This window comes from Anser anser (genome assembly GCF_964211835.1).
Source record: "Anser anser genome assembly, contig: HAP1_SCAFFOLD_365, whole genome shotgun sequence".
Classification (NCBI taxonomy): Eukaryota; Metazoa; Chordata; class Aves; order Anseriformes; family Anatidae; genus Anser; species Anser anser.
Window position 1 is genome coordinate 38,675 of NW_028154134.1, and position 23,366 is coordinate 62,040.

At 37.1% G+C, this 23,366-nt stretch overlaps 2 protein-coding genes across 2 annotated transcripts; both read right to left on the reverse strand.

Moving 5' to 3' along the window:
* Window positions 1-392: 392 nt before the first annotated feature.
* On the reverse strand, window positions 393-11,269 carry LOC310890698 (adhesion G-protein coupled receptor V1-like). The gene is made up of 7 exons (XM_083853017.1): window positions 10,429-11,269; window positions 8,794-9,003; window positions 4,425-4,555; window positions 4,067-4,166; window positions 2,894-3,073; window positions 1,172-1,335; window positions 393-608 (listed from the first exon to the last, which is right to left on the reverse strand). The coding sequence occupies exons 1-7, from the start codon at window positions 11,252-11,254 to the stop codon at window positions 567-569; spliced, it is 1,653 nt and encodes a 550-aa protein (XP_083709143.1). The 5' UTR covers window positions 11,255-11,269; the 3' UTR covers window positions 393-566.
* Window positions 11,270-14,966: 3,697 nt separating this feature from the next.
* LOC310890701 (adhesion G-protein coupled receptor V1-like) lies at window positions 14,967-22,951 on the reverse strand. The gene is made up of 5 exons (XM_083853019.1): window positions 22,319-22,951; window positions 20,621-20,701; window positions 19,158-19,297; window positions 16,161-16,770; window positions 14,967-15,214 (listed from the first exon to the last, which is right to left on the reverse strand). Exons 2-5 carry the CDS (start codon window positions 20,652-20,654, stop codon window positions 14,982-14,984), a joined length of 1,017 nt encoding a protein of 338 aa, XP_083709145.1. The 5' UTR covers window positions 20,655-20,701; window positions 22,319-22,951; the 3' UTR covers window positions 14,967-14,981.
* Window positions 22,952-23,366: the final 415 nt, after the last annotated feature.

Sequence of the window (23,366 nt, forward strand, 5' to 3'; positions counted from 1 at the left end):
CCCGCCCAAACATGCGGCAGTTCAGGTCTCCGGATGCGGGGAGTGTCTGAGCCTCTTGCTGCCATCGGCGGGAGGCAGGGAGACTGCTTGCGTGAGGTGCGAGCAGGTGGACGACCTGGTCCGCATGGTGGCGGAGCTTAAGGAGGAGGTGCAGAGGCTGAGGGATATCAGGGAGTGCGAGCGGGAGATAGACTGGTGGAGCGACTCCCTGCAGGACCGGAGGGAGAGGGACCAGGGTGAGACGCCCCAAAGGGGGGTGGACCCCCTGCCCTGTTGCCATCGGGCAGAGGGAGGGGACCTGCGAGTTGAGGAGGAATGGAGACAGGTCCCTGCTCGACCTCGCAGGAGATGCCCTCCCCTGCCGGCGCCGCCTTCCCAGGTGCCCTTGAACAATAGGTTTGAGGCCCTGGAGCTGGAGAGACTGGTGGGTGAGGATGAGGTAGGAAGCCTACCCGGGAGGATGCCTGAGGTGAGGAAGTTGACTCCACGCCTCAGGACTGCCTCCACCAAGAAAGAAAGAAGGGTGATTGTTGTAGGCGACTCCCTCCTCAGGGGAACGGAGGGCCCTATTTGTCGGCCTGACCCCACACATAGGGAAGTATATCATCCTGCAAAACACAAATACAGTACATCCTCTTCTCATTGTCCTTTAAGAAACTTCCACAGAAGTCACCAAAAAGGATCACACAACAAGTCTCTAATATTACTGTGACACTAGAATTCATTTTTCTGTTTTCCTGAAATAATTTTATTGGGTCTGAAACTGATTATCGTGGAAGAATTAAGTAAGACATTATATATCATGAAAAAGATCCTGTGGTGACGCTAAACTATTCTTGCAAATAAATTACTGACCGATTTTAGAGGCATGTATCTCCAGCAATGAAAAAGTATGAGCCTGTAGCCAGCCATGAAGCACACTGTTCTAAATACTACTAGATAGTTGGTAAAGTTTTAATGAGACAACTTTATTACCTTTAGACAGAGGTAGAGCTGCTTTCTGTGACTATTTGATCCCTTGTGATTTTAATATTAAGATTGAAACCATCTTTCTAAATGATAGTGAAATATAACACAGGGCTTCAAATAATGGCTGCAAGCTTTAGTTCCCAAAATATTACCCTTTTGAAATCATACAGAAAAGTACAGAATTAAAGGGTTTAGAGGTTACCTCTAGAATAGTAATATTTATGGCAACTGATGTTTCTCCTTCTTCTAAAATCAGTGAGCCAGAAGCAGGTACATAATCAGCTCCTGGTTCAGCCACAGTCTCTTCTGTCTGATTACTTACAGTGAGCAATCCTGTAACTGTGGCATAAGTAACATTGATAGTACCTGTTTAATTTGTGAGGAGAAAAAAAAAAAGAAAAAAAAAATTGTTTTTCAGTTCTTATATAATGTTCACTGGAATGGATAAAGACAAGAGATCAAATTCTCATCCACAAAATAAAAAGACTAACTGCAAAACAGAAGGATTAAAAGAGTTATCCAAAGTACATTGGAGCTAGTGTACCTTTGTTACCGTTATCAATATGCCTTCAATTTGACCTTTGCTGACTTGTCTGTCTGCATAGGACTCAAAAATCATTGGGTCCAAATGCATCCAGAAATTTGAAGTTCTGTGGACCATAAATATGAAATTGCTGAAAGACTAACTGGGACATCTCATGTACCATTAATATGAGTTTTTGCAACAAGGACACTTTTTGGGAATGACAGATATCTAAGAAAGGCTCTAAAGACAGTGCTGGGAAACACAGATTAATAAATCTAGATACTTTCCTGGGTAGATTGACAAACTTCAATAGAGAACAAAATTAGGGGACACATGGATAAATATTACCAAGCAGAAAAGTTATACATTATAGTTTTGAGAATAAAGCCACCTCTCGCTAATCTGGTAGGGTAAGTCAAGTGGCAAACATAAGGAGTATGAACCTGAAATAAAATGATAGATGAAATTAAAAGCTGCTCTATATGAAATAAAATGTAAGAGATAAAAGAGTCCTAATTAATAAATAAGTAACGATGCTTATTTTAATTCAGTGAGAGATCTTGCACTTACTATGAACAATTATCTTAAAACATTAGTTTACTGAATAGTGTTCAAAGAGTACACTAGAGTATGGACTGGTATTAAAAAATAAATGGAAAAATAGTGTCATTAAAATGTCTCTAAAACTCTCTGGTGTCTCCAGATCTTGAAAAGCACTGTAAATGTTACTTCATTTCAAAACAAGTATGGCAAAAGAAACAGCCAGATTATCACCGAGGTGTAAATATAGTCCAAAAAGGCAAATAGGAAATTATTATACATGTTTTCTCACAACATAAGTTGCTATTTTCAGGCAACAAACACAAGATTCATTTTTTTTTTTCATGAAGCACACTATTGTATTGTAGAATTGAATACTATATAGTTTAAAGGATGTTAATGGATAAATTGATTCAAAGAGGAATCAGAAATTGTCAGAGGAGACATAAATTGAATTCAATGGTCTGGACACAACTTTTTCCATGTGACATTCCTAAGGTGCTGACTTCCTGAAATTCAGAGAAAAAATATGTGGGATGTGTGTACATGTCACTTTTCTCATGTTTTTTATTTTTTCTGAAGAGACTAATGCTTTGAGACAGACTCATTAGACAAAAATATGGTAACCTTAATAGCCACCTGATTGTTACAGCTTTCAGATCCCTTGCTGTATTAATGAGGATTATGACTCTAGTAATAAGTAATATTTAGTTTCCAAGTCTGCAGAAAGAAGCTTAGAAGTTCTGAAAAAAATACCAACTGTAACAAAGATTTTTCCAAACTTTCATTATCATGGCTTTTATTTGCCTAATGATAAGCAAAACAAAACTTCCTTTCTCTTGGAGTTGTTATACAGACCTAGAGATCCAAATTCTCTGTTAATAAAAAGCTGAATTGTTTTGTTTTCTTCTGGGATTAAAACCACCCTGGATGTGGAAGCAAAATTCAAAATTCCATGTGGTTCATCACTAGCTTCTACTGTTAGAACAGCTTCATATCCTTGACTATCCAAAACAGCAGCACCTGTAGAAGAAACTCCTGCAAGAGAATCAGTGGACTGCAGTGAATGAAGTGTTATGCAACTAATATTTTTGTCTTACATTATTGTTAATATTACATTTAAATAACGTTCAGTAGCCATGCAAATACCACGAAACCAAAGCTCACTGAAGTATGTGGATGGTGTGGGACCTACACACATATATATACTTACATTCTATAACAAATAGAAACAGAAATTTTATGCATACCAAGTACAAAGTCACAAAAATGTATTAAAAAATAAGAAAACTTAACAGGCCAGTGCCAAATATCAACTTCCCTATATTTTAAAAGGAAATAAACCATTTTCCCAGGAAGTACCTCCAAAAGCTTAAAACTATATTCCACTTCACAATCATTACATCAATAAACTGATATGTTTTCCAACTATTGCTTTGATGAATAATTTTGCTCATCCCGTTGGGCCACAGTGACTCTCGGAAGTTGATAAGGCACCTCGCAGCAACACAATCCATGTCAAGTTAGTTTGGTGTTTGGACATTAATTTCAGTTTGAAAAAAGGTATTTCAGAACGGATGCAGTTTAAGGCTTCTTTTCTCACTATAATTTTAATGGCAAGAATAAAATATTCTGACCACCTTGAATTCAGGGACAGATCAGTAAGTCTGCAGCTTGACAAGATTGTTTAAAAAGATAAAAATATCTGCATGTTTCATGGCAACTCTATCCATGACATATTAGTAAACTCAGTTTGCATTAAGATTAAGGGAAGAAACAACCATTGAATTAAATAGGCAGAGTTAAATCAGGATTGAAAACCATTTAAGTGTATTTGTGGAGACACGGTGGGATTTATATATACATACATAAGGACCAAGCCTATTTCAATAAAATGTTAATGAACTTTGCGTACTTTGCACCAGCTGCAGTTTGCTCAGTCCTATACCTCCAAAATGAAATAATAAAATTAAAAATATTATATTATTAAATGGTATTTTTAAGATGTAGCTGGCTATAGTTCTGCATTACCTTCTGTTTTGATGTTGTATAGGATGACTTGGTATTCTTCTTTTTCTTCAGGAATATGGTCATCCAGCAGATCAACATACAATGTTGTATTCAACGTCCCCTATTTGTTTTAAGGGTAAATTGATTAGCCATTATTTTATAAAACACAAGTGATATCATAATGACAAGTATTTTGAACAATTTCTTTAAGAAGAGTTAAGTATCAAGAATTGTAAGCTCCCTCCAGTTTGTAAGTCAAAAAGTGAGAAATTAAATAATCAAACCAAGAAAGAAGGACTGTTGAAAAGGCACACTTTTTCTCAGATCAGTTCTAATCACACTATTTTCCTGTAGCCAACATCACTGTTTATGGACTTACCTCAGGAAAAAAAAGTATTCCAGAATAGTTTGCAAAATTTTGTTTTACATTATGTCCTACTATCTTCCACTCAACAGTAACATTTCCCAGTCCTGGAGGAGTTCTTACGATGTGGAATTGTAATTGTTCTCCTAGGAATAAAGGACAAGATGCAGTGTTTCAGGGTCTCCTCTTCTACATGTTGGTTATAAAAATGAGAGGTCAAAAACATGCATCACACAGTTAAAGTATTTTTCCTGAAAGATATTGCTATTTTTGTCAGTTTGAATTTCACAGTAGTTATATACCACATTCACTTTTAATGCTGAAAAGAAAAACCTAAACTTAAAACTCTTCTAGTTTTTTTTTTTCTGTTTTTAGTTCACACTTGGAAATAATTATGAACATATGAGGGAACTTGGTATAGATGAATAACTTAGAAAGGGAATGTTCATGAAAACATGCGCAAACATTAGAGCAATACAAGTCTGTAAACTGTACAAAACAGTAACTACTGTATGTACCAACAATAATAGTAGTTTTCTACAACAGTTCCCTGGAAAGAATACACATTATCTGAACATTTGCACTGTCTTGTGACTTTATTCAATGCATGCAGAAAAAAATGCTTATAATTATCTGTAAGTTCCATTTATGTGAGTTCGAACTTACAAATATGGTCACTGTTAGAAAACAAAACATTCAGAAAATGTTAATAATTTCTTATAATCTCAGAGGTAATCAGTATTGCTGGACAATGTGCATATAAAGGAAGCAAATACTATGGTATTTTGCACATTTATAACATTTAACCCCAAAGGCACTTTAATTAAAAAGAGTAGACCTCTTAGTAGGCTTTGTAAAATGTGGAAATTGTTTTATATTCACAAGTTTTTCACAAAATTTCCATTAAATATTTTAAATGTGGACATGTGAAATTAGCATGTTATATCAACATGGAATAGATCAGTAGGCAATATTTTGCAAAACATTCACAATAGAGGACAGATGGTTATTTATAATAGGTAGGTACATGGCATTCATATTTCATATGCATTTTTCAGGTCCACAGAATTTAAGTTCAACAGCACATTTTGTCCTGCATTGGCTTTCAGAGACATGAAATATGCAGAAATCTACAATTCTGAGATTTTTGAAAACAATACATGAGATTTCTTTTGCTTATTGAAGAATTAACAAAACATAAGATAATGTTATAATAACATTATGCTGCCCAACTAGTCCCTTTGATTATGCAATTTAGAGAGCAGCAACTTAGGATGCTGTCTTGCTATTCTACTGTATTACCTTACAGAATTGTACAGCATTGTACAGCTAAAACTGGCAAGAAAAATCTGAAAATTTTCTAGTTACATTTATTTTTTGTAAGGAAGAGTCAGAGATATGCATGTATATTGGCTACCAATGAAAGAGAAAGGAATTCTTAACTTCAAGAGCCCTTAATATACTTAAATAAAATTTAATATTGTAAAGAAGTAATACAAAAACTGTATACACCCATTTTCAAATACATAAATGTGCTATTCAGCCCCAACATTTCAAACTTCAGTTAAGTCTCAGAGATGTCAACATTGATGTCGACATTGATGTCGACATCTTTGGCTTAAGTTGGTCCATGTTGCTTCTAAGAAAATTAAGGAATTCAAAATTTATTGATATCACAAGGATTCCACTTCTACAGTCAAATATCTGGATGGTAGACTCCCAATTTACAGGTTCCTCTGAGGCTAAATCATTACAGTGTTTAACACTGCACTGCAATCCACTATGTTCTATTTGAGAATTTTGCATATCCATTACAAAGAAATAAAGATTTAAAAGAAAAGTGGTTTCAATGGTTTAGTACCATTGGGAAAACACACACACACACAAATAAGGCAAAGCTTATTTCAATATATCTCTATAAGTTATAATGAATTTTCATTGAAGACTGGGAAAAATGCTTTATGATATAGAAAGCTGTTCCACTATAATCCAAACACTGAGAAGAAACTTGAAGTCATTATTACAGATTCCAAGTAGTTATTTACTGATCCATGTTTCCTACCAGCTTTACCAAGATTTTTTTGGTATTCCTATCCAGAAGAAATGCTAATATGAACACTAATTGATTTCTGAAGATTGAAAGTGTTATTAGGCTAAATTCAATATTTTTTTTAATATTTAATCCTTATCCATACTTTTACATTTCTACATTGTGACTTAATAAGTGATGCATCTCTTACATAGAGAAACAAAGAGGTGGGTATTTATCGCTGTGAAGAAGGGAGCATCAGCCGCTCTCCTCTTCCTCATTACTTTAAGCTACTGCAGTGCATTTTCTTGTAATACAGTTACACAACTGTCGCAGACCCCTGTCCAATAAAAAAATACTACACTTATCCTCAATAAGGTAAAAAATAACATGCACATTGTGAAAACAAAATGTATTCACTTAACAGAAAATTTTCAATAACACAATAACTGTAAAAGTAATGATATTTGGATTTATGTCTGGTAAATTTTGCTTTCGAATGAAAAAAATATTTTGACAAACTAAAATAATCTAAATGCCTTAGCTCTTTTGCTCTTTCTCTATTTCTCCCTTTTTCTCTCTCTTTTTTTTTTAATCAAAGACACTTAGTTCACTTGTTTTGTTTCTGGCTGGAAGGCAATGAACTATTTCTTTTCACAACCTGGAAAAATAATATAATAATAACTATATATAATAATAGAACTATAGCCAAGTACTTCAGTTTCAAGCAGCCAGCATTTGGTAGCATGCTATGAATAACATTTAACCAGTTGAAAGTATTCAGGGACTTTGGGACTGAGACAGTTTGTATTAATTCCTTGTGCTCATTAACAGCTCTTCTTAGCTAATCATATCACATCTGGCTTGGCACAGAATTAACACAAACCATACCTAGATAAAAAACCAAAGGTTATGATGCCCTTTCATGTTGGGAAAACAAAACAAAAAACCTTTGGTTGAGAAAGCCATTTTTCTTCAAACAGAAAATGTAGTGCACACATTAGGGGACAAGTTCCTGTTTTGTGAACTTTCCCTGCCCATCAGTTCAAACATCAGAGAAACGTGATACTGCAATACACTGAGATTCCATCAAAGGCCACCTAAAGCAATCACCACCAGTACTATTATCATCCTATGCAAAACTGCATCAAACTGTAGATGAAACATGCCGTGTATTCTTTAAAACAATAGTAGAAATGTTTAGTACATACCAAATTATTATTGTTCTTTCTCAAATGTTTGCTTTCTCTTATAATTGCTACTTCCCAAATCATCTGCCATAAAAAAACATCAGGTTCATGGGACAGACAAAGGGAAGATGTTACCCTAGTGTTTCTGCAGGAATGTTTTCTAGAATATTTTAAATTCTTTGTAAGTCGCTGATAGATCTGATTTGCTTATGACTATTAGGTGTGTGTATGTTGGCAGTCATGAAGTGGGCTGGCAGGAGCCTCGTGCAGGCCAACAAAGAGAAGGGCAGAGTCCTGCCCCTGGCGGGGAGCAGCCCCAGGCACCAGGGCGTGCACCCTGATGGAGAGCAGCTTGACAGAAAGGGCTTGGGGTCCTGCTGGACACTGCACTGGGCAGGAGCCAGCAACATGCCTTGTTACTAAGAAGGCTGATGGCATTCTGGGCTGAATTAGGCCAAGTATCCCTAGCAGGCTGAGAGAGCTATCCTTCCCCTCTACTCTGCACTGGTGAGGCTGCACCTGGAGCACTGGGTCCAGCTCTGGGCTCCCCAGTGCAAGACAGACCTAAACGTACTGGGAAGACTCCAACAGAGGGACACCGAGGTGATCAAGGGAAGGGAAGAGAGGCTGTGAGAGCTGAGACTGCTCAGCCTGGAGAAGGGGAGGCTCAGGGGGATCTCATCAGTGTCCTTCAATACCTGAAGGGAGGGTGGAACAGGACAGAGCCAGGCTCGTGTCAGTGGTGCCCAGGGACAGGACAAGAGGCAGCGGGCACAAACTGGAGCACAAGAGGTTCCCTCTGAATATCAGACAGCACTTTTGTGCTGTGTGGGAGCACTGGCACAGGTTGCCCAGAGAGATTGTGGGGTCTCCCTCCTTGGAGATACTCAAAAGCCTGGACATGGTCCTGAGCAACCTGCTCTAGGTGGCCCTGCTTGAGGGGGAAAGGACCAGATGACCTCCAGAGGCCCCTTCCAACCTTAAGCATTCTGTGATTCTATGAATGCTTGCAAGAGTTCAAAGTACATGTCAGGTATGTGGATATTCACTTCTTGCTGGTGTTCTCTGAACAGTGAAACACAATCATTGTGAGTCATTATCAACTGAAAGCACAAAGATGGAAACTGGCATTAAAATTTGAGCGTGGTCAACACAAAGAACACACCTTCACAACCAATAACAGATCTTGAGGCTGTATGGAAGCTTATAATTCCTGCCACATTGTCACTTGCCAGAATAATCACTGTGACAGTGTCAAAACTGGGCAAAATTCGACTCCCTCCTTCAGTATGGACCAGGCTGATTTCAATACTTTCATCATCCTCTGGCTCTGGATCATCTATAATGGGCAGCGTGACCATCTTCTTTGTTTCACCTACAAGGAGAAGAACGTATACAACCGTGTGTCCACTTGGAAACCACCTTGTAAAAAGACTCAATCATCTCATTTTGAAAATAATTAAATACATAAAATATATTAAAATTGCATGAAACAAACTTATTTACCTTTCTGGAAGTCAGTGAATGTCATTATGAAATTTTATCTAATTACTATTGATCAGTCACATTAAGCCAATAAAACGATCACATCATTAAATATACTATGTAGAAATTAATTATATAGGAATTATTTCGGAGTGCCTAGAATTCTTTATTTTCATTACAAATTCTATGACTTTAAAATTTAACTTAGAAAAGGGGAATATCATTCTTGAAAAAAAAATAAATTGCCAGGTGCTAAGCTCTCCGATGAACCATTTACACAAGGGTGTACATTCAATATGAGTACATTTACTGAGCCAGGGAATGCATTGAAATGGGATGACATTTTGTTAGTTCCTTGCCTTTGGGACTATCAAAGAATAATAATGTAAGCAGCAAACACCGTTAATCTCTAGTCGCTATATATCCATTAAAATTTACAACACAATCCTGTTGTTCAGTGCGTGTGCATAACCCAGCTGTGTTTTATGATCATTAGAATATCAATTTACAGAATACATATGTATTTCCTGCTAGATTGTCTTTCAAAATACTTCAAAATCAGTTTTTACTAAACTTATAACGGGTAATGTAATTACATGTCAGCCTCACAATCATTGCCAGCAGCCATGCCTTACTATTCAGATGATTTATCAAGCTAGCACACTAGAATCTTTACTACGCACCTGGAAATTGCTTTCAAAATATCAGTTCGATTAACTCAGACTTTGAAAAAATAAAATACAGCATAAAATACAGCATGCTGCATGGTACTTAAGTAATGTCTGAGAGGGACTTGTTTGTCCTGTTTGCAATTCTTTTAAATATGTTCTGTTATGTTACGTTTAAATATGTTTTGTTATGTTACAATATGATCTCAGAATTTAAAGAGATGTCATGAAAAATTAGTACTGTAGTGACCGAGGGCTAACAAAAGACCACTTAGGCCTGATTCTCATTTCCATTATCCTTGCTGTAACAACTATCTTCGACTTTATTAATCCTTACTTATGTGGTAAAGGAAATCTTTATAGTGCAATATTTATACTGCAATATTTCTTTAATAAAAACCCTTAGGTATTTATTGTGCTTAGATATTTCATTGTGCTTTGCTACCACTGTGTGTGTTCTGCAAGATAATGCTACATGCTAATGAACAACCATACTCTTTTGCACGTGTATCCTTAGCATTCAGGAAAATTTAGCCTAAGAAGAAGATATCAGTTGTCAAAACATCCACAGTATCGTGTACTTGTCACGTTCTTTTTTCTTTTTCTTAGTTTTACAAAACAGAAGCCAAAACGAGAGCTTGTCTCACCTTCAGCAAACATCAGAGTCTCACCGACACCTATAAAATCCAAGTTTGGAGTAGCAGTCCCACCAATGACACGCCATTCCACTGTCACTTGTCCCAGGCTGCCTTCTGTTCTGTGTATCATTAGCTGCACGTTGGTCTGAGGACGTTCCTCTACTTCAACATACAGACCTTTCTCTGTTGCATTGGGACTTACACTGTAGATCTTAAACACTCCAAATGCGTCTCCATTCATCATTATGATAACTGTGGAGGTATTTGGCTGTCCTATGGTTGGTTGGTTTTTTGAGCTGGCTGAGACGTTCATCAGTTCTGCTTTCAAAAGGGTTATAGTGAATCTCTCATCCAGTTCTGGCAGGCTGTCAGGCAGTATGGTAACTGTTAGATTTGCAAACTCTTCCCCTTCCTGCATTATGGCCCACTGTCTTGTAACAGGTTCATAATCACTGCCAGCGATGGCTTGTGTGCTGAAGAGGGCGAATGCACTGGTAACGTTTTTCTTGTAGGTCCGGAACCCTGAAGTGTTGTTAGTTAATGGGCTGATATCTGACGTCAGCCAAAGGCAGAGAGGAATCCCTGAGGCACTGGAAAATGTAAAGGCTGAACATGCTTGTTCTTTTAGGCACTGAGCTGCACAGGAATACACAGGGTCACTTGCTGCTGACACATTCACTCTGGTCTTGGATGGTTTGTCAGGAATTCCTTGTACAGGAGGCTCGTAGTAGGCCAGGATATCCTGACCTTGCTCCACAGCAAGAGCTACAACGTCAGTCTCAGAAGTGCTGTAGAAAATCTGCAGCTGACCAAATCTTCCCTCACTAAAAGACATTATAATAAAATAAAGTTCTGTTAGTTGACAAAGGATGTCTAATATTCTACATGTTTCTGGGTTAATAATAGAAGTGAACAAAATCAACTGACCCTTTCTGAATTGCTGAAAAATTCCAAATAACACATCAAAATGCATTCCCTTTGAAACTAGTACCAGAATAACTGAGTTATCTTATTTTTTTGTGGATAGCAAGTTTGATTATTTATAGCTTAGGTAGTAGTCTGTTAAGAATGCATATTTGTAAACATTTGGTTCTAGGAGTTAACTTAGTCTTCTTCAGGACTTGGCAGCTCTCCTTACTTGCAAGGAAGAAAAAGCCGGTGACACCCAGACTTATCATCCTTCCTCTAGGATCACATGCATAAAACCTGTTTTCCTTCTCTTATTTTCATCCTGTAAGGGCTGGCCATTTTGTCCTCCTGTTCAAATCACAGGAACAGGCTACCATGCAGGTTTAAATGATTTGATGATTAAACGGACAAAATGAATAGTACACTGTGTACGCTGAGTTTACATTGTGCATTTCAATGTATACTACGTTTAAGTAATTTATGTAATACACAGACATCTACTTCAAAAACAATGTGTTTGAAATGAAAATACATTGAGATGGCAGATCAAAGAATTGATGCACATATTTTTATGAGAGGAGCATGAAATTTGACATTATAGTGAAAACAAAAGTGAAGAATAAATAGTAATTACAAATAAAGCAAACATTATACAAACCTTCGCCTGACTGTTATGTTTGCCAGCAAATTTCTTTCTAGTGGCTCCTGAACTCGATATAAGGATTGATGAAAGAAAACTGTGCCATAAGGATTATCATTGGCAGGTATTATAATACTTGCCACGCCATCTAACCCAATAGCACCACCATTGGAGGCCTGAGTTAATTCTACACGGACAATCTCAAAGAGAAGAAAAGAAAAAGAAGTAATGCAGCTAGACAATTTGTGGTTTTTCTAACAATAATTACAAGCAAAGTATAACATGAAATTATAGCACCTTCCTGCCGGAACATTTCTTGTTTTCCATCATACATATTTCTAGAACAAGTCAAAATTAATACCATCTTCAAGGAAGATGTAAGTGCTTGACTTACTTCTTCTATTTCTGGAACATCATCAGCCAGGATTTCCAATAGTAGCATCTGAAAGGCTTCCCCAGGGGCAAAAGTAATATTGCCTGAGGCAACCTGCAAGTCCTCATCAGCAGGGTGTCCACCAATGGTAGCAACCCACTCAACAGTAACGTTACCAAGTGTCCCAGCATTGCGGATTACTGGCAGATTTATGGGTACTGATCCAGATTCAGGCTCCTCCACAGTAAATTCGGTCATCTGGAACACTGAAGTGCAGCACAAAGAGGTGTATTTCATTAACAGTAATATTTAAAATAAAAACACCATCCTAGTTACTGAATTATATATTTTATTTCACTTGATTGCATTCATTTGCACAATTAAAAAAATGTTAATCAGGTTTAAACTTCAAATTGAACTTTCAGTATCATTTTATCTGCAAATAAAATTGGCATGAAAATTCAGCCCCCACCCAAGAGTTTATTCCAACGTATCCATTGTTCAAGGCTAGCCATGATCTAAGTTTTTAGAAGACGGTCAGAAGGTAATTTTTCCCAGTGAGGAAATTTTTTATCATTTTTTATGTCACGTATGGAAAAAATGTGTCAACATATTCCATCTAAATTGTTTCAAATATAAGTCTTTCTTGTATAAAATCTTTAGTTGTTAAGAATGAAGTTAATGAATTATCCATGTGGAATTATTTACTTTTGTCAATTTCCTTTACATTTTGCTGATAAAATGGAATAACTGAAATAAAGTAGGGTACTAAAGGGAGAAAGAGTAAGTCAAATAAAATGGCTGGAAAACATACACCAGAAATACTGAAATAGAAAAAATAAATAGAAAAGATAAATTTCTAAAATGTCATTAAATTTTTGAAATTACCATTTTTTTCTCAAAACCTGTGTAATGAAACTATTTTTGGAAAGTGTCCACAATCCATTTTACTGATAATGATAGAAAGAAGAAAAACTACAATAACTAACAACCAGAACATACAAGAATGCAATTTAAGTCATATTTGTACTTTCCAATTTCCCCAGATATTTAAACCTGCTTTGCCTGATTATTTTGTAAAACAATGACACTGCACTATCTAAACAGGTTTTGGCATGTAAACTTAAGCTTCAAGCTATTGCAGAAATGCAACATTTAGAATAGATAAAAAAATACAAATTAAATTAAAATCCATCCCCATTAGGAGACTCCAAAATCCACCTTCGTCTCACAAAATCTTGATATATAAGTTGACTGAATGCTTCAATTTCGCTATATAAGGGCACCATTTGCCCTTACTTACACGTTTTAATTTAGTTTATCTTATTTTGTCCTTTACTGTGTTCATCCAGACTTCCCTTTTTGTATTCTGAAAATTTTTATTCCATTGCCCAGTAATAACTCACCCACAAATCAGCAGATTGCTACTGGACAAGAGAAAATATGCAAATAAGACTCATTTACCAAAGGATCCAAACGGGTCATCAGAAGCCTCAATGGTTATGACTGCCCTCGTCAAAGATCCAAGCAAGGCTCCTCCTGTCGTTTGATTCAGCAGCTGAACATAAAAGGACTCCTCAACTTCAGGATTGATATCATTAATTATATAAATTGGCACAGCTTTACTTGTTTCTCCTTCTAGTAAGACAACATCTGATGAGGCTACACTGTAGTCCTCACCTAGATTTGTACATGAAAAAATAACAAAACAATCAAAACACAGAAGAATATTAAGGCATTCTGGTTCATTATGAAACATCACTAATGTTTATCAGCACTAATATTTATCTGTTCTTTTTGCATTCCCTTGTGTTCATATGTTGGTGTGTTTTTTTGTGTTTTTTTTTTCTTTATCTTCATACCCAGAAAATACAATTGTTTATTTCCTAGTGCCTTTTAGATATCTGGATGGATGAAAATAAATCTCATCTTGGCCAAAACAGAGTTTACACTGTCAGTCCAAGAAGCAATTACAAAAGGTCCATTATTATCTTCCATTGAGAAGATCACACAACTGTGACATTTCTATATTTGATTTCTGATAGTTGTCTGGCTTTCCAAGAGATAAAATGAAACAGAAGTACCTTTTTCAAAGGAGATTTTACTAAAGGACATAAGGTCACTCCTTCCCTCGTGGAGCTTTTCAGGGATCACCTGAGAGCTTTACCTTTCATTTGCAAAGTAAAAGTCTTCTTGAATTGTGCTTAACATTTGTCTGTTTCACAGAGGAGTCACCAGCTCTCAATTTCCCTCCAAGAAACTCAAATAAGCCATGTATGGTAGGTTGAAATATGTACAAAGGACTAAGTACTAGCTATATATACTACTACAGGATTTTTTATTTTATTTTATTTTTTTGAGAAAGTGAGTGGCCACCAGGGAAACAAACAGCCAATTCCTTTCCTTAGTTTTCTTGCTAGATTCTTCAGTGATGATATCTCTGAGTTTTTTTAAATTTGATGTAAGGTCTCTTCTATAGGACCTGAATTCCTGTCTCCTAAGTACACTCAGTAAGTATCTCACACTTTGGTATTTTTTCTACTTGTTTTACTAGACTGCATTCAATACACACTTGCTTGCTTTGGTTACTCGAAGCATACAGTATGCTCTTTCTGGTTTAACACAGAATGTGTATTTCTGCTATTTTGATTTCTTACCAGCTGTTGCAGTTATTGGCATAGCTTTGAATTTCACAGAAACATCTGCAAAAATTCCCCCAGTTCTGGTCACGTTAATGATTGGTCCAACATAATTTTCAGCAACTCGCACAGCTGAAGCTGAAAGCTGAAGTGTTCCAAAAGCATCATCATTGGCATTGATAATTACATGAGCTATAGTCTCACCCACTGATCCAAGACGAGGAGAATTTACAACTGAAATATGAAAAAAACCTCTTAGAGCAAGCCTGAAATGCCTCCTATATATGGCTATACTGTTCATATACATACACCTGAGTTTAGTGGATGGCCACTACTAGCTTTCAATAAAATTTTCATTTTAGATTTGGACAAAATATAACTACAAACTGCACAAGCATATTTTTGATGTTTGAATTATATTATGTCAGAAAATCCACATTCTTACTAACTTATTATTCTACCCTGCTGTGGAGCATACAAAACACCAGTTCTTTGAAGAGGTGAGGTACTAGCAAAATTACTTATTTATTTGTCCATAGGACAATAGAATTTTACACTAGCAATGATGAACTATAAGTAACCTTTCAGTTTCCCAGTAGAATTTTTTGTAGTGTTTCCCTTAAAAATCAAGATTAATGTGGGAGAGTCATGGGGGAGAGGGAAGGGAAATTAGGCATGCCAAGAAGCTCTTAAGCATAAATAAGGCTGTAATGACCTGAATTTATCTGATCGGGCAAACATCCTCTACGCTAAAAAGCCAGCATGAAGCTGCAATTCTACACCACTTAATGTTTAAAAGGCTTTTTTCGCTTTCAGTAAGTGCAACTAGCTTATTTCCTATCATTGTGCTTTACAGAAACAACAGGTGAGCAGGTATTAGCACACAAAACCAATACAGTAATACAGTTGGCCTAAAACACCTGGGATAAAGCAGATGCAGAAGGGAGAAAGAAATGTCCACCCCTGACAAAATTTTGTGGTAAAGGAAATATATGCTGACACACAGAATCTTCATACTTAATGTGAGATACTCTGACATATAACTTACAGGATTCTTAACTATACAGAGTTAGGCAGAGGTAAAATTTTACTGTAATTTCAATTGCTGCATTTTATCCTATTAAATATAAATATTAGCCTACATATTTAAGCTTTGGGTTTACATATGAAAGACACTTACTTGGCCGATCCTGTACTTTGTCGATCAAAACAGTATTGTTTAGCTCCACAAAAACAGATTCTGACCTCTCAGGATCATAATCATCCAAAATAGGCAAAGATATTGTGGCTTCGCTTTCATTGGCTGCGAAGATCACATAACCAGTAATGGGTATATAATCTTCTCCTTGTATTGCTCTAACAACATCAGGTGGAAGAAAGGGTGACTTTTCATCATCACCTAAAGTTCTGTATGTAACCACTACTGTACCAAGAAGACCACCAAGCCTTACTATTGTCAGGGAGATATTTTTTGTTTCTTCCTCAACTTTTATTGGTCTGTTTCTCTCAGAAAAGATGAACAGTCCATATGGATCATCATTAGCTAAAACTGTTAATGTTGCATTAGTGTGATTTCCAAGACGACCACCGGACACATTGATGATCAAAACTGAAAACACCTGATCCAGTTCAGGCACGTTGTCAGGAGAAACTTGTATGGTAATATTTGCTCTCACTTGGCCAACATCAAATGTTACATTCCCATATGCAGAGACCAGGTCTTCTGTAAGATCACAGACTATGACCCAATACAGAGTCACCTCAGACAGGGCCCCATGAGTTCTCACAACCTAAGTGGAAAACACAAAGATTTATGTATTTCTTTGTACTATAAGAAAGAAGAACATAAAAGTGTAAAATGGCATACAGCAAAGTCACAGAATCACAGAATATCCTGAGTTACAAAAGATCCACAGGGATTATCAGGTCCAACACCTGACTCCACACAGGACCACCCAAAATCAAATCGCATGTCTGACAGAGTAGTCCAAATGCTTCTTGAACTCTGGCAGCTCAGTGCTGTGACCATGTCCCTGGGGAGCCTGTCCCAGTGCCCGACCACCTCTGGGTGCAGAACCTTTCCCTAACCCCCAGCCTGACCCTCCCCTGTCCCAGCCCCATGCCGTTCCCTCGGGTCCTGTCGCTGTCCCCAGAGAGCAGAGCTCAGCGCCTGCCCCTCCGCTCCCCTCGTGAGGGAGCTGCAGGCCGCCATGAGGCCTGCCCTCGGCCTGCTCTGCTCTGGGCTGAACAAACCCAGGGACCTCAGCCGCTCCTCATACTTCTTGCCCTCTAGACCCTTCACCACCATAGTAGCCCTCCTTTGGATGCTCTCTAATAGTTTATGTCCTTCATATATTGTAGCACACACAGTGCTAGAGGTGAGGCTTCGCCAGCACAGAGCAGAGCAGGACAATCCCTTCCCTTGACCATCCAGCATTGCTGTGCCTTATGCTCCAGAACACAGTTGACCATTTTGGCTGCTAAGGCACACTGCTGGTTCATATTTCTCTTGCTGTCAAGCAAAACCCCCAGATCCCTTTCCATGGGGCTGCTCTTCAGCCTCTTGTCCCCAGGCCTGTCCGTACAGCCAGCATTGCCCCTTGCCAGGTGCAGAATCCAGCACTTCCTCGTTTAACTTAATTCCAGTCAACTGTGACCTCTCCAGACTCCAAGACTATTGAAAAATTATTGAGAGAGGTCTTGCAATGACATCAGCCAGCTCTTTCTGTACTTTGGGATTAATCCCACTGGACCCCATAGACTTATATGCATCCAGCTGGAGCAGCAAATCCTGCACAAGTTCAAAGTTGGCTGGGAGTTTATCATCATCACAGTCCTGAAATTCAGAGCTTTGGGTGTCCCCGAGCCCATCATTGGTGTTAAAGACAGAGGCAAAGAAGGCATTAACCTCTGCTTTATTGGCGTACTTATTTGTGAGGTTACCAACCTCAACAAGTAATGGATCAATGTTTTCTCTGCTCCTCCTTTTGCTGTTAGCATACTTTAAAAAAAGCACTTTTTGTTGTCCCCACAGTACTGGCCAGCTTCAACTCTGAGTGAACATCACCTCTGTAGTCCTTGTTCAACTGACCTTGCTTCCAATGCCCACAGATTTTCCTTTTTCGCCTAAATTCTAGAATAAGATCCCTGCTCAGCCAAGCTGGCCTTCTGCCCAGCTTGCTCAACTTCTGACTCTTTGGAATTGCCTGTTCCTGTGCTCTTAAGAGGTGTTACTTAACTAACCAGCACTGATGGACTCCAATACCTTCAAAAGCAGGTTCCAAGGGGACCTCACAAACTAGTTCACTGAGTAGTCTGAAGTCTGCTGTCTCCATAGCTAGGGCTGAACTTTTGCTGGCAGTTTTCCTCCTATTACCAAAGATTTTAAACTCAGCCATCTCATGGTCACTATGGCCAGGACAGCCTCCAATCACCACTTCACCCACAAGACCCTCACTGTTTACAAGCAACAAATCTGGAGGGCACCTTTCTTAGTCAGCTTCCAGAGTAACTGTACCAACAAGTTATTGTTAACGTGCCTCAGGAATTTCCAGTACCTGTTTGTATTGGCTGTATGGTATTCCCAGCTAACATCTGGGAAGTTGAAGTCACCCACAGGGACAAGGGCAGATGACCTAGAGATATCCCTTAGTTCATTATAGAATAATTTGGCAATGTTGTCCTCCTGGCTGGGTGGTCTATAGCAGACTCCCACAACAACTTCATCTTATTGTTATAACTTATTTCCATGTCCCTTAATCCTTACCCGGAGGATCTTAAGCATGTCATTGCCAACTGCAAGCTGCACACAATCCAGCCCCTCCATTATATACAGTGCAAAGTCATTGACATGATGAGTTAAAAATAAACTAATTTTAAAAACAGTGTAATCTTTATCATCTTAGCTTTGCTGTATTTGTTGTGTCATCAGCACTTACTTTAAAATATTCATACCTCAAATGTAAACAAGTAGAAGTAAATTTAAACTTATATAAAACATTTTAGTTTTAAGCTGAAAGATACACTTTAGAAAGTGAAGTATAAAATGTCAAGACAAATGTACATGATAAAGTTAAGTTAAAATGCTGTAGACCTATTATAAAAATATTGCAGAATGCTCTGTAAAATAGACATAAAAGAGGATTGCATAGCAATATGAGACCCAAAACTTTCTAACCTGCAACATAATATTGCTATCTCCATCTTCAGGCTCAGTTCCATTTACCGAGAGTGACTCAGTACTGAACTCAAAGACGCCATGAGCATCATCAGAAGCCTCAATAGTCACAACGATGTGGGATGCAATTCCCAAGCTGGCTGTAAGTGCAAGTGCCAAAATGAGTTATTTTTTTATACCATCTTTTCTTAAAAGCTAAGGAAGTTTGTTACAAAAAGCACACAGAAAAGCATAACTGGAATATTTCTGCTGTTTTGCATTTTGTGGTGTGTTTTTTTTTTGTTTTAAATGTGGAATAATTATCCACATGGATAAGGAACTCACTTTCAATAATGCAGTCCTGGCAGCCCTTCTATGGAACAACACTCCAAAGCAACATATAAAATGCAAATATTTTAAGAGAGGATCAAAAATAAAATTACTTGTCTAATTAAGGAAAATGAACTAGAATTTAGGGTAGGGGAGAGTTACGTGGTAAAACACAGTGTAAGCAGTGCAGACAGGACAAAAGCAGGTACTATTTTAACTGAAGCTGGAACAAAGAAAAAGCTAGTCCAGGAAATTCTACTACTGTAATGATCATCTTGTGTGAGATAACTTGCTGCTTAGAAAGAGAAAGAGCCTGGCATTTTAAAAAAAATCTGGAAACACAGAAGAGGAAACAACACTTCCCAGGAAGTTCCAAAAAGTGGTTAAACCACAGACTTACTCTCAGGTTCAAACTGAACTCCTTTGTATTTTCAAATAAAACAGAAAATCAGGCTGTCACTGTGGAATAAATTATTTGATTTCGATAATGGGTGCTAACACAATATTTTCAGGTCTCTAGGGTTTAATTCAAAATCCGCCATCATTAGCGTTTCCCTCATAGTAGGTGCTTTTGTTTTCATCTTATTTCTGCATATTGTATGTTTTTAATTTTCTCAAGATTAAATTATCTTTGTTTTCTGTATGTTGTGACAAAAATAGACTTCAAAAATGAAAAATAATCAAAGCATTCTTTTAGAAAAAAAAGAGCTAACACCACTTTTTATTAAGAGTATTTTTGAGATGCAGAGATCAAAGCATAAAGCAAGTGGCAAAAGAAAGTATCAAAACACACAGTCAGGTAATTTTTAAATTACCTTAAATTTAAAAAGTTTCTCTCCTCTTTGCTCTCCAGAAAATTTTACAAAATTTACAAACAAAGCTAATTTTTCTAACTACTTCTGGAATAACTACATTGTGTTCTATAAAAATACAGCTTTGAAGATAGAGAAGCTGTTATTTTCTGTATTACGGTTAGTATTGACTGTTGTTGAAATTAAGCCTTTTTTAAAATGGGAAAGAATGTTTTGACAGGACTCTATGATATATCTCAAACCACAAGCAAAATAACACTATGATAAACTGTGTCAGTAGTGTAGTTCATGAGGGATATTACAGTTAGCATAAAGAAATAAAGATTAATCCAAAATGCTTACCATGCTGATGGACAGTTGGAAGGAAGAAATCCATGTTCCCATCACCACTACCACTGCCATCATTTCTAAAGAGCTCAGCAACTTTAAGATGACAGACATACAGATATATACACATATATACATTTATAAATCAGAGCGCAAGCAAAGAGAAATTTAAACTATTCTGGACAACAGGAAAAAAAGAGGGAAGCACTCTAGGAAGGTATCAACTTTGCTTCTGAAAGTGTACAGGAGTTCTAATAAAGACTGAAATATTTACATATGCCACCTCTTACTTAATTTATGACATTGGAAATAGCAATGGGAAGTCAGAATGAAAGAAAACACATACACATAGTTTATCTTTCCTCTCTTTCCCTCTTTGTGTCCCCATTTTGTATTTCCCCTTTCTCACTCCTAACTGAGGCTTGTCATGGAGGAATCTAAATTGAAAAAAAAAAAAAAAAAAAAGGTAGGGGAGACGATAAAGTCCCTCAAGCTCCTTATTCTAATATTTTCTCACAAAGTGAAAATGTTGGGAAAATCTGCAGAAAACTTAACTAATGGGGGCTTCATAAGCTTTGTGTTTGTGTTGGAAAGGCCAAAAAGAAGGCTCATTTTAAAAAGGCTATATAGTTACTGGATTACTAAAGTTAGTTGTAAATTTTCTGTCACAACAATTTGAAAGAGAAAAGTTTGACTCCTTTTAACAAAACAACTATTCAACCAAAAAGACAAAATACGTGAAAAGTCTCAAGACTTTACCAAAAGAATCACTGAGACCATGTTGCACCATAGACACATACAATCATAGCAGAGAGCTGGATTAATTCAAGGAAATCTGATACATCCTCCCAGAAGGGACCACACTTGCAATTTCTGAATTGTTTAAAAAAATAACATCAGTTTAAAAAAAAAAAATCAATTTATGGCTGTCAGTGTTTCTAATTACTTTTCCCTCCAACAAGCTTTACAATCTCCGTTAAAATTTTTCTCAAATGGAAAAAAAAATCTGTAAGGTATTCAGGGGTTTATGTGGCAGCACCACTATGCTTTGCCGTCCCTTCAGACTAGCCCTTCAAACCAATAATTCTTTCAAGTGTTTGTCTTGTTCTTACAGACAGTTATCTACGAGCTACCTCTGCAGCTACAGCTCAGCAAACTCCCTATGGCCCTCAACATCCACAGCCTATTACTGCTATAATCCATTTGACCTATGTATTGCAGTTCTTCTGATTTCACTCATGTGGAAGAAAAAACAAAACAAAACAAAAAAAAACCAAAACAAACAAACAAAAACACAACACTTTGACTGTTTAGCCTTAAATATTTTATAAATATTCCATATTTTTGAAATGCAACATATTGCTAATATATTTTTGCATTATTTTAGTTCTCATTACCAACCATGAAGTTATACAAAGTGAAAAGCAGCAATTGCCTTTAGATGACCTAACAGATGGCAGTGATACACTTTCCCTAATACATGGTAATAATATACTTGCTATGGGATCTGGTTGTTTCCACCAAGGATTAAGAAAAGAACTGAGGAACAGTTCTTCCCTACGAAAAAAGACAGCTGTATGGGGGTGGGGATGTAGAGGTGCTTTTTGTTTGTTTTCAGAAATAACATAGAAAATAATGCCAAGAAAGACAAGATTTTTATGAACGAGTAGAGGTCATGAAAATACAACTAAGGGACTGATATATGTGCCTTACCTCCTCCCTCTGGGTTCAACAGCTCCACTTTAAACGTTTTTTCTAATTCAGGAATAGTATTATCAGTGATGTTAACAGTAATGTACTTGTATCTTTCTCCTGGCTGAAATTCCAGTGTACCCACAACAGCCTGCAATATAAGAGCTCTTCATATTTTTGTTCAAGTCTAATGTTTTCATCCATATAAAAAAAAGAAACAGAACCTTCATTTTGTCTTTTTCAAAACATCTACTTTTCCTCACTTAAGCTTTAAAAAAAAATCTGAAAAATCTGTTTTACAAAAGAAAAAAAAAAAGAAGAAGACATCTAAGTTGACATACTGGTGAGCATCTGCATTCATGTACATTTTTCTTATTTTTCTGCACAAATGATCAGTTGGACAAGCAAGTGCAGATACATGCAGGTTATTTTGCTAGGCATATACAAATCCCAGTATGTACAAGCATAATGTTAACCTGTACATGCACTTGAATAATATGGTCTGTAACAACAGCAAAACTCACAAATTGCTACACTGAAAACTCTGTTAAGAAAAAAAAAAAAAGTTCAAAACCAGAGGCTTTTCCTAGACAATGCAACTTACTGCAGAGAAAAGAATGGAGAAGTCACATGATGTATATTTTTAAGTGAATATTACATATCCATTTGCCACATCACCTTGTAAAGTAGTCTTTCTGTGAAAGAATCATAGCTGGGCTAGAGCAGTCAAACTGAAAGCTATCTCCACGATAAATAACTCTAATTAATTCCAAAACAATTATACCACCTTGGCAGTTGCCATACCTGATAATCTTTGGGACTGAAAGCTGTGACTGGCACTGTTCTGTATTCCACCAGAACTGTTCCAAGAAGGCCTTGTGCACGAACTACCAGTAATCTGACGTGTCCAGCTTCTTCTTTAATAGTAATATGGGGCACAGAAGAGGCTGGAAGAATCATTTTATCACCTGGCTGAGGAGGTGGCCCCACAGAGAACTGGAGCAGACCTGGAAGACAAGAATTACTACTTACATGGCTTTTCATAACAAATTTTAAAGATGATAAACAA

Excerpts from the sequence above, each read along its gene's own strand:
- LOC310890698 (XM_083853017.1), bottom strand. The coding sequence starts at position 11,254 with ATGTCTTTTAGTGAGGGAAGATTTGGTCAGCTGCAGATTTTCTACAGC. Across the intron at positions 4,556-8,793 it reads ATCTGTTATTGGTTGTGAAG|GAGAACAATTACAATTCCAC; the intron begins GTGTGTTCTTTG and ends CTTTATTCCTAG. Across the intron at positions 4,167-4,424 it reads GAATACTTTTTTTTCCTGAG|GGGACGTTGAATACAACATT; the intron begins GTAAGTCCATAA and ends TAAAACAAATAG.
- LOC310890701 (XM_083853019.1), bottom strand. The coding sequence starts at position 20,654 with ATGGATTTCTTCCTTCCAACTGTCCATCAGCATG. Across the intron at positions 19,298-20,620 it reads TCCAACTGTCCATCAGCATG|CCAGCTTGGGAATTGCATCC; the intron begins GTAAGCATTTTG and ends TTGCACTTACAG. Across the intron at positions 15,215-16,160 it reads CAAAGTACAGGATCGGCCAA|TTGTAAATTCTCCTCGTCTT; the intron begins GTAAGTGTCTTT and ends TTCATATTTCAG.